The 14742-nt window shown below is 39.4% G+C and overlaps 1 protein-coding gene across 6 annotated transcripts in view; it reads left to right on the plus strand.

Moving 5' to 3' along the window:
* LOC101097528 (zinc finger protein 180) overlaps nucleotides 1–14742 on the plus strand; it is a 68555-nt gene that overhangs the window by 15556 nt on the left and 38257 nt on the right. For 5 of the 6 annotated variants that reach the window (XM_019819413.3, XM_019819415.3, XM_006941156.4 and 2 more), the window contains one exon: nucleotides 884–3145. In XM_019819413.3, the coding sequence (XP_019674972.2) occupies nucleotides 884–2619 (1736 nt within the window). In that variant the 3' untranslated portion in view covers nucleotides 2620–3145. Of the gene's footprint in view, nucleotides 1–883; nucleotides 3146–14742 lie in introns of those variants that run through there. The other variant, XM_045046580.1, reaches the window with a different exon arrangement.

Genomic DNA, 14742 nt, shown 5'->3' on the forward strand with positions numbered 1-14742 from the left:
CTCCATTTCCCACTCCTATTAGACTGCGTACATTGCCACTTTTTCCAGAGGTACTCTCTGTTGCTTGACCTAGTAACCACATGGGCTTCTGCTTCTGGGCTGATCTCCATTCTCTCTCACTTGGAACCCCAGGAATCCATCAGGCCGTAATAATTGCTTCTAAAGCATTTAGGGAACCTGGGATAACAGTGCTCTCGCTCTTTTTCCTGATTCACAAAGTAGTTTGCCCATGTCCTACTGACACAGACTATTCTAGCACGTTTCATGCCTCCAGCAGCGTAGATACTATCCTGTACTTCAGTGAGCATGTGTCTAGCACTAAAGAGGGTAGAAAGGACTCTGTTTTTTTGCTAAGGTTTGCACAATTGTTTGTTATTTTGTAGGTTCTATATGGGTGATCTTACTTTGGAATATGGAGATATTTGGCATTTAAAATATTTTTTATTCAGCAACACTGGGATTAAATAGTTTTTTGGGTTTTTTTTAATGTTTATTTATGTTTGACACATAGCACAGGCAGAAGAGTGGAGAGAAGAGGCATAGAATCTGAAGCAGGCTCCAGACTCCAAACTGTCTGCACAGAGCCCGATGCAGGGCTCAAACTCATGAACTGTGTGGTCATGACCTGAGCCAAAGTCAGATGCTTAACCAACTGGGCCACCCAGGCGCCCCAGTGGTTTTATTGGGCTACTGGTAGTTCTCAATGGGCTGTGCTAGTTCTTTGCTTGCTGCTTCTTCCCACCCTTCTCTTTTCTTAATCCAGGTTATAGGTCCATAGCTGAAAACAAATCCACCTATATTTTGCGTACTTTCTTGTCAGCTTTTTCCCAATATTCCGACTCTAACATTTTTTGGCTAGGATGTTTATTTTGCTCTCTTCTAGACTTGGCAACTGCACTTGGAAGAAGGGAATCAATATCAAAGCAGAACATTTTTGATGACGAACCATTCCACGGAGTGAAGTTAGAAAGGTTGACAAGAGATGATCCTTGGTTAGCTTCATGTGAAGAAGTTCGGGATTGTAAGGACCAGTTGGCGAAGCAACAGGAAAAACAAGAGAGACTTTTGAAAGAAATGGCCTTTACTCACAGGAAAGCTATTACTTATGAGAGAGTCTGTAAAAATGATGAACTTGAGGAGAAGAGTGGTCTGAATCCCAGTCTTCTTTCACCCCAGATGATATCCATAAGAAACCATTTTCATAAACATGCCTCACATGTAAAAAAATTGCATTATAATCCTATTGTTAACAGTCATCAGATGATTCATGACAGTGAGAAACTCTGTGACAGTAATGAATGTGGAAACCCCCACCAGAACATTCACCTTATTCAGTTTACAAGAACTCAAACAGAGGCTAAATCCTGTGGATTTAGTGACAGTATTCAATCTTTTAGCAATGATGTACCCTTAAATATACATGAGAAAATACATGCCAGAGGAAGATCCTTTGACTTTGAGGAATGTGGGCAAGTTTTGAACCACAGTATATCCCATAATGAACAACAGAGAATCCCTGTTGAAGAGAGTCAATATAACTGTAGTAAAACCTCCCAGAGTTCATCCATTGCTCAAAACATGAGAAATTCTGAAGAGAAACCCTTTGAATGTAATCAGTGTGGGAAATCCTTCAGCTGGAGCTCTCATCTTGTTGCACATCAGAGAACTCACACAGGGGAGAAACCTTATGAATGTAACGAGTGTGGGAAATCCTTTAGCCGGAGCTCTCACCTTGTTTCTCACCAGAGAACTCATACTGGAGAGAAACCTTACAGATGTAATCAGTGTGGGAAGTCTTTTAGCCAGAGCTATGTTCTTGTTGTGCATCAGAGAACTCATACTGGAGAGAAGCCTTATGAATGCAGTCAGTGTGGGAAGTCCTTCAGGCAGAGCTACAAACTTATTGCACATCAAAGAACTCACACTGGAGAGAAGCCCTATGAATGCAGTCAGTGTGGGAAGTCGTTCATCCAGAGCTATAAACTTATTGCACATCAAAGAATTCATACTGGCGAGAAACCCTATGAATGCAATCAATGTGGAAAGTCCTTTAGTCAGAGTTACAAACTTGTTGCCCACCAGAGAACTCACACAGGAGAAAAACCCTTTGAATGTAATCAGTGTGGGAAATCCTTCAGCTGGAGCTCTCAGCTTGTTGCACATCAAAGAACTCACACTGGGGAGAAACCCTATGAATGTAATGAGTGTGGAAAATCTTTCAACCGCAGCTCTCACCTTGTCATGCATCAGAGAACTCATACTGGAGAAAAACCCTACGAATGTAATCAGTGTGGGAAGTCTTTTAGTCAGAGTTACGTTCTTGTTGTACATCAGAGAACTCATACTGGAGAAAAGCCCTATGAATGCAGTCAGTGTGGGAAGTCCTTCAGGCAGAGTTCATGCCTTACTCAACATCAAAGAACTCATACTGGGGAGAAACCCTATGAATGTAATCAGTGTGGAAAAACATTCAGCTTGAGTGCTCGACTCATTGTACATCAAAGAACTCATACTGGAGAAAAGCCCTTTACGTGTAATCAGTGTGGGAAAGCTTTCATTAATAGTTCTAAACTTATTAGGCATCAGGCAACTCATACTGAGGAGAAACCCTATGAATGAATGTAACGAGTTTGGAAATCTTTTAGCCAGAGTATATTTCTTTTTCCTTTCCTTTTCCTTTTTCTTGCATTTCTTCCTCCCTCTTTCTCTTCCTCTCTTTCTCTTTCTTTTCCTACTTCTCTTCAATTTCTTTCTTTCTTTCTCTTTCTTTCTTTCTTTCTTTCTTTCTTTCTTTCTTTCTTTCTTTCTTTCTTTCTCTTTCCTTCCTTCCTTCCTTCCTTCCTTCCTTCCTTCCTTCCTTCCTTCCTTCCTTCCTTCCTTCCTTCTTAGCTTGCAGTCAGCCTTCTGTCATGTATCTGGAAATTCATTCTAGAGAAGAAAGAACAATGAATCATATATTTTACTTAGCAATTCCATATTAAAAATCAAACTTGGCATTTATGACACATTGTCACATAAGTAACAAATATTGGCACTTTTCTTTGCAGAAAGCACTCCAACTTGAATCTGAGAAAATTACCACTTGCTATGGAGTGATTGTGAGTGAAGTAGAGCTCTTTAACAATAAAGAGTAAATGAGAATGCACACACTGGTGGGCTTGTTGTTGAGTAGATTGGAAAACTGCTATAGTATTAGAAGCTAGGCTGGAAAACGATATTTCAGTATCATTTTATGACACGATTTCCCTGGTAGCTACTTTGTAATCTACTTTATGCAGTGCTTTCTATTATATGTGAAGATTTCTTTAAAAATAGGATATGGCTATGATATGAAGTGAAAAAAATGCAGGCCAAGAGAATCAAACATTAATTTCAAACAAAATAACCATTGTGATATTTGTGTATGGATCAGAATTGAAAGGGATTCTGGGTGTATCTGATTTTTAGGTTTATGCCTGGTTTTCTTCTTTTTTGCAATGTGTGCTATTTTACTATACTAAGTAATATGAGGAGTAAAAGTTAAAAACAAAAAGTAAACCAAAGATTTCCATCTTTGACCATTTAGGAAAGACTAGGTGGCTAAATAGAGATCCCACAGGGTTCTGAGATTTCCATTTGGATTAGCTTGAGCAGGTCACTCCTTAGAACTTAGATTCTCAGAGATTTTCCTCATTGAAAATTAAATGTTTCCCTGGCAATGGGATACTGGAAATTTAGGCCAGAAGGGGTTCTGTATGAGGGATGGAGAATACACAGGCTGTGCAAAGGGCATTTTAAAAAATATTTCCAAAGCAGTATAAAGGAGCTCTATTTTAAGGGTCCTACCTCTCCCCTCTCCCCCCACCATGCAGTCTTGTCTTCTTTCCTCTGGGATGTATTCCCTAATATGAAAATCTTATGAGTGGGAGGGCACTATCAGGCTAAGTGCTCATCACCTAAATTATGTTTGCAAGAGTGATTTTAGGCAAGATTTGTAGCTATTGGTTGGATTGTAAGATGTGGTTCACATGTCTTTCTGGCCTTTGCCACTAAATCTTGAATTCTAATCCTATGGATTATCATGGACCTGACGCCTCTGATCCTAGAGAGTTAATAAAAAGTAAGCAGAGAGGGGCACCTGAGTGCTCAGTTAAGCATCTTTTGACCTTGGCCGGGTCATGATCTCCTATTTGTGAGATCAAGCCCCACTTCAGGCTCTGTGCTGAGCGTTGTGCCTGCTTGAGATGCTGTTTCCCTCTCTGCCCTTCCCCTGCTTGTTCTGTCTCTCTCAATAAACACACACACACACACACACACACACACACACACACACACAAAAGGAAGCTGAGAGTTGAAATGGGAGACCAGAGAATAGATGTGAATTCCCTGGAGGAAAAAAGGAGAAACCATAAGAGACATCTGATAGTGGTTGCCCTTAATAAAATTCTGTCCCCATGCGATGATGCTAAGTGGAGCCATCTCTGTGAAGATTAAGCCAGAGTACAGCACACATAGCAATGACAAGTTCTGGGGAACGGTTGTTTATGGCTAGAAAACTGGCTTCACGCACACCCTGAAAGATCTTCAGTCAATGAGTGCACAGCAGGTGTTTTCCGCCCATTGCCTTTTGGGGACAACATAAAATTGTGAAATACCCTAATTTAGCAACAGGACCTGAATAGGCTTCCTCCCAAATTATAGATGAAACTAATGCCTGTGCTAGGATAATTTTCTTTCTTTTTAAAAAATACACATACATTTATTTTTTTTTAATTTTTTTTAACATTTATTTATTTTTGAGACAGAGAGAGACAGAGCATGAACGGGGGAGGGGCAGAGAGAGAGGGAGACACAGAATCAGAAGCAGGCTCCAGGCTCTGAGCTGTCAGCACAGAGCCCAACGCAGGGCTCAAACTCACGGACCGCGAGATCGTGACCTGAACCGAACTCAGAAGCTCAACCGACTGAGCCACCCAGGCGCCCCCCCCCCCCAAAATACACATACATTTAAAGTAATCTTTACACCCAATGTGGGACTCAAACTCATGACCCTGACATCAAGAGTTGTATGCTCTACCGATTGAGCCAGCCAGGCGCCCCAAGGATTGTTTTCATTGGGCATGTTGAATCTTCCTTTGAAGGCAAGAAGCCATGATTGTACAAATGAGTAAAGCCAGTGGATCTCAGAATGAGGGCTCTGAATATTTCAAGTTTGGAAGGTGATTTACTGGAAAGTAATCTCTTCAGTAAACATTGAAAATATTTCATTGAAAGTGAAATTTTTAAAACTGCAAAAATTTTGGAGAGAGAGAGAGAGAGTGTGTGTGTATGTGTGTGTATTTTGGGCCAGTTTGAATATGTGAGTCGTCTTTGTGCACCAAGTCATAAGGTTATATCAGTTCCTGAGTGGTGATTTACATTTGCCAAGTATACTGAAGTAAGATAGTCAACTAATAAAAATATTAATTTATATAATTTACTCAATAATTTCCTTTGTAGGAAAGGTATTCTTTTAATTTAAAGGTAGTCAGCCAAAAATAAGTTAACTGCATGTGACAACAGACCAAAAATATGTAATTAAACTTCTGAACCTAAAATTTCAGGTTAAAAGGGAATCAGTAGCTTTGATTTTAATGGCATATGTGTGGCATTTATATATATAATGATGTGTGTCGTATATATATGCATATGTCACATGTATAATGATGTATGCATAAAGTTTTGTGGGAAATTCACAAAGATGAAGCTGTACTTTGCCGGAGAAGAATTTATAGAGACTTTACACGCCAAGTATCTTTCACCATACTCCAGTAAAATTAGAAATAAATGAAAAGTGACCAAAATGTTTTTTTAACTACCTAGATGTTAGGAAATACTCTCCTAGAACCAGTTTTTCACTTTTCCCCAGCGTTATTGAGATATAATTGACATATAGCACTGTGTAGGTTTGAGGGATACAGCATAACTTGATTTCCATATATTGTGAAATGATTATCACAGTTAACATTCATCATCTCATATAGATACAAAACCATGTTTTGTTTTGTTTTGTTCCTGCTGATGAGAACTCTTAAGATTGACTTCTCTAACAACTTTGAAATATACCCTATAGCAGTATTAACTATAATCATGTGTCCTCCCACGCTCCTCCTCCTCCGTATTTACTGCTTTTGCACGTTTCCCATCTTATTTTGTAGTTTGATGTTTCAGCTTACTCCTAGGCTCGAAAAGATAAATGTGTTTTATTGATGGTTTTTTGAGAGATTGCAGCCAGGAGAGGGGAAATCCAGATTTTTAAGTACTGTTTTCAGATATGCTTTTGTATTTTTAAGTTTCTTCTGGATTTTGCACTCCATCAATATTGTCTATTCTGTATGTCTTACTTAACCTACTTGACCAGTTAACCTTACCTATGCCTTCAGAGCTTTCTCTTGAAAAATTAGTATTTTTCCAGTTTGTTGATGGAGGTTGCACATGGACTGTTTCACTGTTGGAGACTCAGTGGATCATATCAGTAATTAGTGCGTTACGCTTTACAAATTATAGCAGCCTGGGTTCTTAGTTGGGAAGCACATGAGCTAACTCTAGCTAATTGATTGAGAAAAGGATATTAAGTGGGTCCAAGAATTGGCAAGAAACAGTAAGATTGCGTTCAGGGCTTTATACATGGAAATGACTGGCAGAATGATGCTGTAGGGTCTATGAGATTTCCTTGCTGTTCCCGAAGTTCCTTAAGATATTAATTTTTCTTAACATAACTACATTGATTTGTTCTAATTCTAAATCTGAGGCAAGTGCCTCGGTCTGGTGGGATCCCAAGCTGTGCCTGCATCTGAGCTATGTGGTAGGTTGAGAGGTCAAGGTCACTAGGTCTCGTGTTTCCTGGAGAGTCTGTAATGGTGGGTGGGCTCGACATTCCGCTTATAAGAACTAAGTAGCCAATTTGTCATTCATAGAAAGTTTCCTGTATAGACCTCTCTTCTGCGCAGCCCATAAGGCAACATTTCCTTCACTTTCTGTACTTTGACTTAAATATGTATATACAGCCTCTTATGTAACATAATACAACTATCTCTCTCAAAATCAAAAACATGCTCTCTTCCCCATATAGGGATAACCTAGAGCTTCACGTCATTACATCCAGTTCCAAGTCTGGGATCTCTGGGTGATGATCATTTTCCAGTGAAAACTTTGTCACATAAAAAAAAAAAGAGGGTTCAGATGCTGGTCATGAAAAAAGGCGAGAGTTTATGACACCAAGCTAATATTAAGTAACTTTGGTTGCGGCCAGTAGATATTCAAAAGCTCTCTAAAACTGGTTTTGTGAAAGGAGAAACGAGTTGGTGTCATAAGCAGTTTTTCCTAGGTAGGATAATTTAATCCTTTGGATTAATTTGAGGTGTAACTAAATCAGTGAATTGTATAGACTTTGCAGTAAATAGTATTGTTACATTTTAAAATATCATTTTGGGCATTTGCCAAAGTGGATCTTCGTGTTGGAACAGTAAAGTTGGATTTTCTGTCTTTTGGCCAATGTGGTAATTATTTGTGATCTATTGAGGATGGTATTTACGTGGAAATACGTTAGCAATTGATAAACCTTTCCGTACTGATGTCAGCTGTCTGGTCTCTTTAACTAACATCTTTTTTATTTTCTACTGAGTGTTCATTCTGAGATCATGACAGCCTTCACGTTCACTTCCTCTCTTCTTCAGGGAGAATACCTCGAATTTAGATGTTGGGTCGGCTTCTTGAAACTTGAATATTTGCTTGGATGTTGTTCCTTTTTCTTGCTTGGTGTTCTACGAGTGTTTGCTCAGGTCTGGATTGTTGATATCTATGCCTTTGGTTTGCTGCAGATTGGACAAGGTTGGTGAATCTTCTGACCATAAGCTCTTATTCTTGTCTTTCTCCACCATTACTTGCTTTCTGAACAGACAAAGACCACACTATTCCTATGGAACATTTCGTGTCAGGCTGGAACTTTCTATGGGTATAAGTATTTGATTTTTCTGTACTTTTTAAAAGCCTTAAGGACATGCCAGTAGTGTAAATTGATAATTTTTAAAATTGAAGTATAGCAATTAACATACAGTGTTATGGTATTTCACGTGTACAGCATACTGATTAGACAATTATATACATCACCCAGTACTCATCATAAGTATAAGCATAGTCGCCACCTGTCACCATACAATGTAAAATAATAATATGTCAATGTGATCATAAGTGGAATATGCTGAAATTTTGGTGATGCGGATTAGGTTAAAAAAGAAACCTATAGAAAAAACAAAGGATATAGTTCTGATGAAATACCAAAGCTGTTTATCTGTACTCTCTGATACTACTATTCTCTGCTAATTGCATAGGGATTCCACCATCGATACTAGGTGCACACTCTGCTTTCGTATTTATGTTGCACTGCAATAGAAGGAGTTGAAATCTCTTTTCATAATCTGGTGGATAGATGTTAGATGTTGCTGATAGCCTGTATCATCTAGACCTGTGTATAGTACAGCCAATTCTAAGATGTGTTCCCAAGAAATTGGACACCCAGTCACCACAGCTTCCCCATTTGGTGCAGCTTCTACCTGTGTATGAGTGTCCCAGTTATGGCTTCTCTGTCCACATGGGAAGATGGGAGGACTACTGTTTAGGGGATATTGTTTTCTGTTTTTCCTGGACCGACTCCAGGTGTATTTTTTTAATAAAAAGAAAACTAAAGTTTCTGGCTTTACATGAAACTAAAAATGTAGACTTGTGTTCATGAGACATTCAAATTAGTCAGAAGACGCTAAATTAAAATAAAAATGTTTAGGTGATGGAGACTAGGTTAAAACGAGTTAAACTGGAATCAGCAGCATTAGTTCTCTTGGGTTGCAGCATTACCCTGGGGAACCATCAGTTATGCAGCAGTGATGTAGAACCAGGACTCTTAGGTGAGTAACTTATCTTGAGGCAGGAAAATAGAAACGAACTTATAATATATTTTGGTTAAAATTTTTTTGGCATATTTAGGTTAAAAAAAAAAAACCGTTCAGAGACACTTTGGTGGTGTTACAGAGCCCATAGGGGGCCACGAACCCAAGTGGAATTCCTACCAGCCAGGCAGGAACATCGTGAGCACTAAGAAACCATTAGTCGTAAAGAGCTGGACCAAGGTAGATCTATATGGATCCCTGGATCCATTGTGAGATGTGGTATCGAAAGTGCCTAAGAAAGGCACCATCTTTGTATGTTCAGGCTGCTATAACAAAAACACTGCAGACTGGATGGCTTACACGATGAGCAAGAGTAACCTACCAGCAGATTCGGTGTCTGGTGAGGACTCACTTCCTGGTTCATAGGCGGCCATTTTCTTGCTGTGTCCTCACATGGCAGAAGGACAAAAGATGTCTCTCGAGTCTCTTTTATAAGGGCACTAATCCCAGTCATGGAGAATTCACCCTCATGAACTAATCACCTCCCAAAGGTCCCCATCTCCTAAAACCATCACATTGGAGATTAGGATTTCAACATGAATTTGAGTGGGGGGGAGGGGTGGGGGTGGGCATAAGCATTCAGTCCATGACAGGCTCAAAGTTGACTTATAACAGTCTTCACAAAAGCTGCCTTATGTTGATACAGTCTAAATTGAATGCAGGCATATGTTGTTCAGCATCAACATTTTTGACAAATGACAAAATTGGCTTAATGTAGGTCCATACAGGAAACAGAACCTTCACTAGACTGATGACCCGGAAACGGTTTCATCTCACACTCAAAGGGGCATCTAAAGTTCCAGCTCAGGCCTATCACTGATACTCAGATGTTGGCCTTTTTATAACTTGCCTCTCTGGTGGATAAACCTAAGGACTGTGTGAGATTATAGAAAGATACCATTAATAAATTGACTCAACCCCAGTGTATTTGGCCTTACTTATCACTGAAGGGACAAGATTTTTTTTTTAATGCTTATTTATTTTGAAAGTGATAGAGAACGAACGGGGGAGGGGCAGAAAGAGAGGGAGACTGAGAATCCCAAGCAGGCTCCGCACTGTCAGTGTGGACCTTGATGTGGGCCTCGAACTCACAAGCTGTGAGATCATGACCTGAGCTGAAATCAAGAGTTGGACGCTCAACTGACAGCCACCTAGGCGCCCCAGGACAAGAATTTTTTTATGTTTATTTATTTTGAGAGAGAGAGAGCACAAATGGAGAAAGGGCAGAGAAAAAGGGAGAGAAAGAATCCAAAGCAGGCTCCACGTTGTCAGCCCAGGGTCTGATGTGGGTCTTGATCTCAACCATGAGATCATGACCTGAGCCAAAATCAGGAGTCAGATGCTTAACCAACTGAGCCACCCAGGCGCCCTGAAGGGAAAAAAAAAATTTTTTTTTAAGTGATTGGGATTATTGGCAATTCACCTTCAGTGAGAGCCCTTATTTGTTCTTTGTTAAAACTTAGGAAGAAAACAAGAAAAAAGGTTTTTGCTAATATGGCCCATCTCATCACATGGTGATGGGGAGTGGGGAAGACTATGTGTAGATTAATTATCCTGGAGGCAAGCTATAAAGGGGAGAAATACAAATGCCAACTCTAAAGCAACATGAAACATGGACTTAGGAACCAAATATCCAAATAGAATTACAGTTGATACTTCTTTTTCCAGAATGGTTTCCTTAATCACCCTGCTTCTAACAGTTGGCTGCCATTGTTCAGCGTTGGAGGACCTCATGTCACCCAGCCAGATGTGCAAGAACCTGACTGAAATATGGGTTTACTTCCTCTTGTGGAAAACAGTTCCCCATGTACCACACATTTGGAACAAATTAGACTATAATTGGCTTCCTATACCCCGTCCTGGGTTGGAGTATATGTGGTTAGCATCCCTTCCCAGTACAGCCAACCAGCCCTCAGTGGATGTAATTTTACTAGCTAAGTTTGCCCCCCCCCCCCACCTTGAATCCAGGTCATCACAGCATTCAAAAAGACATTGAATTTACCCTAAAAGATCCCAGTTATCATTGCCAGAGAGGTGGGAAGAATGGGCATTGTTTAAAGAATTGTGTGTGTTTAAGTAAATCGATAGTGCTATTTGCAATGTCTCCAACAGCCACTGTAAAAACCATGACGCTGAATCTCTTACTAATGAAAGCAATTCAATAATGAAGGGACCTTGATGTAGTTAAGTATATTGAATTAAGACTGGGACTTATTCAAGCCACAAATACTTATTTTTAGGCCTACCGGACTGGGGTAAACTAAGATATTTATCAATTATTAGGTTAATTTGTGTTAAACTGGTTGAACCGTATTGTTCTGAACTAAATCAAAGTCTGGAATATGGTGAGAGCTGTGAAAATTGGAAATTAATCACCAAGAACAAATACATTCCCAAGTTAGTGATGACTTATGAGAGGGGGTCTTCACACGAATGTGATAATAATTGTCTTACCAATTTATTCTTAAAAAGGTTGTCAAAGGAGGTGGGAGACCGTTCTTCCCCTTAACTTTAGCTTGAGGAAAGGCCAACTGCGAATACGTTCTCTGCCTCAAAGACTATCCTATTTTGGTTTTATGGAAAAATCCAAGGAATGGGTGCCATGGAGGATCCTCAAGGAAAGTCCCATCTGATACTTGTTCACCAAGTGGGACATAATCAGCTACCATTAATAGAGTTTCTCGATTTTATAGGCGTTTTTCTTACAAGTATTGTGAAGGTAGGTGTTTCCAGGATTTTCTTAGGATGACAATTAGCAAATAGATTTACTTTTCTACTGTTCTCCTCACCTGTTCTTCATGGGCACAAGATTGCTGCCTCCGACATCACATCTTCGTACAATGAACATCCTAAGCAGGAAGGAAGGGAGAGGCTTTGTTTTTGTCAGGAAGAGAGATCTTTCCCATGATCACCCCAGAACATTTGACCTAAGTAGGTAATGTAGCCACCGCTTGCCACAAAGGGGATGAAGAAAATGAGCACCTGATATTTTCAGCCCTGATTATGGAAGGTAGGTGATTTGAGACAACACAAGATAGAAATACGACTGCTCTAATCACCTTACTTCTCAAAGCAACAGAAGCCACTGATAAGTACAGCCATTGTTCTTAATCAGAATGTACCAGAAAATGGCCCTGTGCCCTCCCCTGCCTGCCTCTTCTATTTGAGTTAACCTATTTGCTTCTTTTTATGTGTGTCTCTTCCTAATCTATTCATGGAGAAATACACCCTATTGTTTCCCAAATAAAAGAAAGTGAAATTGGATTTGTCATGGGAAAAGGTCTTTTGAGATTACTGTCTAGGCAAAGATTTTCAGTAACTTTCTCCATGAGCTCTGGATCTCTTCTTACCGAAAGAATTCATGAAAAGGAGAGGAGTGGTTAGCGCACTCCTCCATTTACATGGAGTGTATAAAACTCTTCCATTTTCAAACCCACATGCACACCATCACTGAGCAAGCAACACCAATTCCAGAGTTTACAGTGATTGGGATCATTGACAATTTGCCTTCAGTGAGCGCTGGAGTCAGCAGGGCAGGTAATATTCACACATTGGACCTTGTACTTGACAGAGCTGAGGAGAGCAAAGCCCATCAACAGGGCTTTGCCTTAGTAGCCAAACGTTTCCAGTTTGGAGGGTAGTCCTGTCTAGAGAAGTGGTGGCATTGTAATTAGAGCAAATTCTAAAACAGGCTCGGTTGGGGTGGTAAAACACAGGTAGCAATTTTTATTCCCGTCTTTCCAGAATCGGTGCCTGATGGAAAAACAGGGCCTAGATTTACCCTTTTAAAAACCATAAAACCAGACCAAAGGGAATAACAATTTTCAGACATTAGATAATAAACGGAGCAGGCCTTTGATCCTTAAGAGGAATGATAAGTGAGGCAAGCCCTGTGACTTCCCTCATTGTCAGTCTGGAGGCAGTTTCTAGACCACAGAGCAGGCAGTTCATGCCCCAAGAGAGCCCAACAGTCTCTCTCAGTTGCGATAAAAAGTGCAGAGAGACCAAGGAGGCTAGAATTTGTGCCTTCAGAGATATGCAGAAGTGTCTTTTGAGTTTTTGAGAACGGACCCAAATATTTGGGAATCAAATAACACGCCTGCAAATAACCCATGCATCAAAGAAGTCACAAGAAAAAGTAGAAAATGTTTTAGACTGAACAAAACTGAAAATGCAACATACCAATATTTGTGGGATGTAGTTAATGCAGTAATTACAGAAAGGTTTATAGCATTAAATTCTGGCATTAGAAAAGAAGAAATGTCTTGGGGCATATGGGTAGCTCCGTTGGTTACAACTCAGGTCATGATCTCACGGTTCTTGAGTTCAAGCCCTGCACTGGGCTCTGCACTGACAGTGTGGAGGCTGCTAGGATTCTCTCTCTCCTTCTTGTCTGCCCCTACCTCTCTCTTTCTCTCTCTCAAAATAAATAAATAAACTTAAAAAAATAGGAAAGAAGGTCTCAAATAAAACTTCCCCTGCAAGAAACTAGAAAAATTATGCCCAATGAGCAGAAATCAGTGAAATACAAAAATAACAGAGACAGCCAGTGGAACAAAAAACTCTGTTCTTAAGATCAATAAAATTGATAAGCTTGTAGCCAGAATAAAAAGAGAGAAGATACAAATTCCCAATTTTAGAAATGAAAGAGGATATGTGTCTCTCTAGGAATTTGTCCTTTATATAATTAGTTGGCATACAGTTGTTCATAGCATTCTCTTATATCCCTTTTGTATCAGTAAGATCAGTAGTAATATCCCCTCTTTTCTACTTTAGTATTGAAGTCTTGTCTTTTTTTTTTTTTTCTTATTTGGTCTAGCTAAAGATTTGTACATTTTGCTGATCTTTGCAAAGAACCTACTTTTGGTTTCATTCATTTTCCTCTGATGTTACTCTAGTCTATGGTTCAGTACTATTTGCTCTAATCTCTTATTTCCTCCTAATTGCTTTAATTTGTTCTTATTTCTGTGCCTTTAAGAAAAAGATTAGGTTATTAATTTGAGATTTTTTTTTTACTTTAATACAGGCATTGCAACCATAAATTTCCCTATAAGTACGCTTCAGCTGCACCCTGTAAGTTTGGCATGTTGTGTCTTCATTTTCTTTTCTTTTTTTGTTTCAAGTTTTTATTTAAATTCTAGTTAGTTAACATATACTGTAATGTTAGTTTCAGAAGTAGAATTTAGTGATTCATCACTTACATGCAACACCCAGTGCTCAACACAACAAGTGCCCTTCTTAATACCCATCACTCATTTAACGCATCCCCCCACCCACCACCCCTCCAGCACCCCTCAGTGTGTTCTCTCTAGTTAAGAGTCTGTTTTCTGGTTTGCTTCTCTCTTTCCCCCCCACCTTGTTCATTTGTTTACTTTTTTAAATTCCACCTATGAGTGAAATCATATGGTATGGTATGTCTTTCTCTGACTGATTTATTTCACTTATCGTAACACACTCTAGCTCCATAAACATCGTTGTAAATGGCAAGATTTCATTCTTTTATATGGCTAAGTAATATTCTGTTGTATATATATATATACTACATCTTCTTTATCCATCCATCAATTGATAGACAATTGGGCTGTTTCCATAACTTAGCTATTGTTACTAATGCTGTTATAAATATTGGAGTGCATGTGCCTATTTGAATCAGTTTTTGTATGCCTTGGATAAATGCCCAGTAGTATAAGGTAGTTCTATTTTTAACTTTTTGGGGGAACTTACATACTGTTTTCCATAGTGGCTGCACCAGTTTGCATCCCTACCAACTGTGCAAGAATGT

Source organism: Felis catus, chromosome E2 (assembly GCF_018350175.1).
Source record: "Felis catus isolate Fca126 chromosome E2, F.catus_Fca126_mat1.0, whole genome shotgun sequence".
NCBI classification, from domain to species: domain Eukaryota; kingdom Metazoa; phylum Chordata; class Mammalia; order Carnivora; family Felidae; genus Felis; species Felis catus.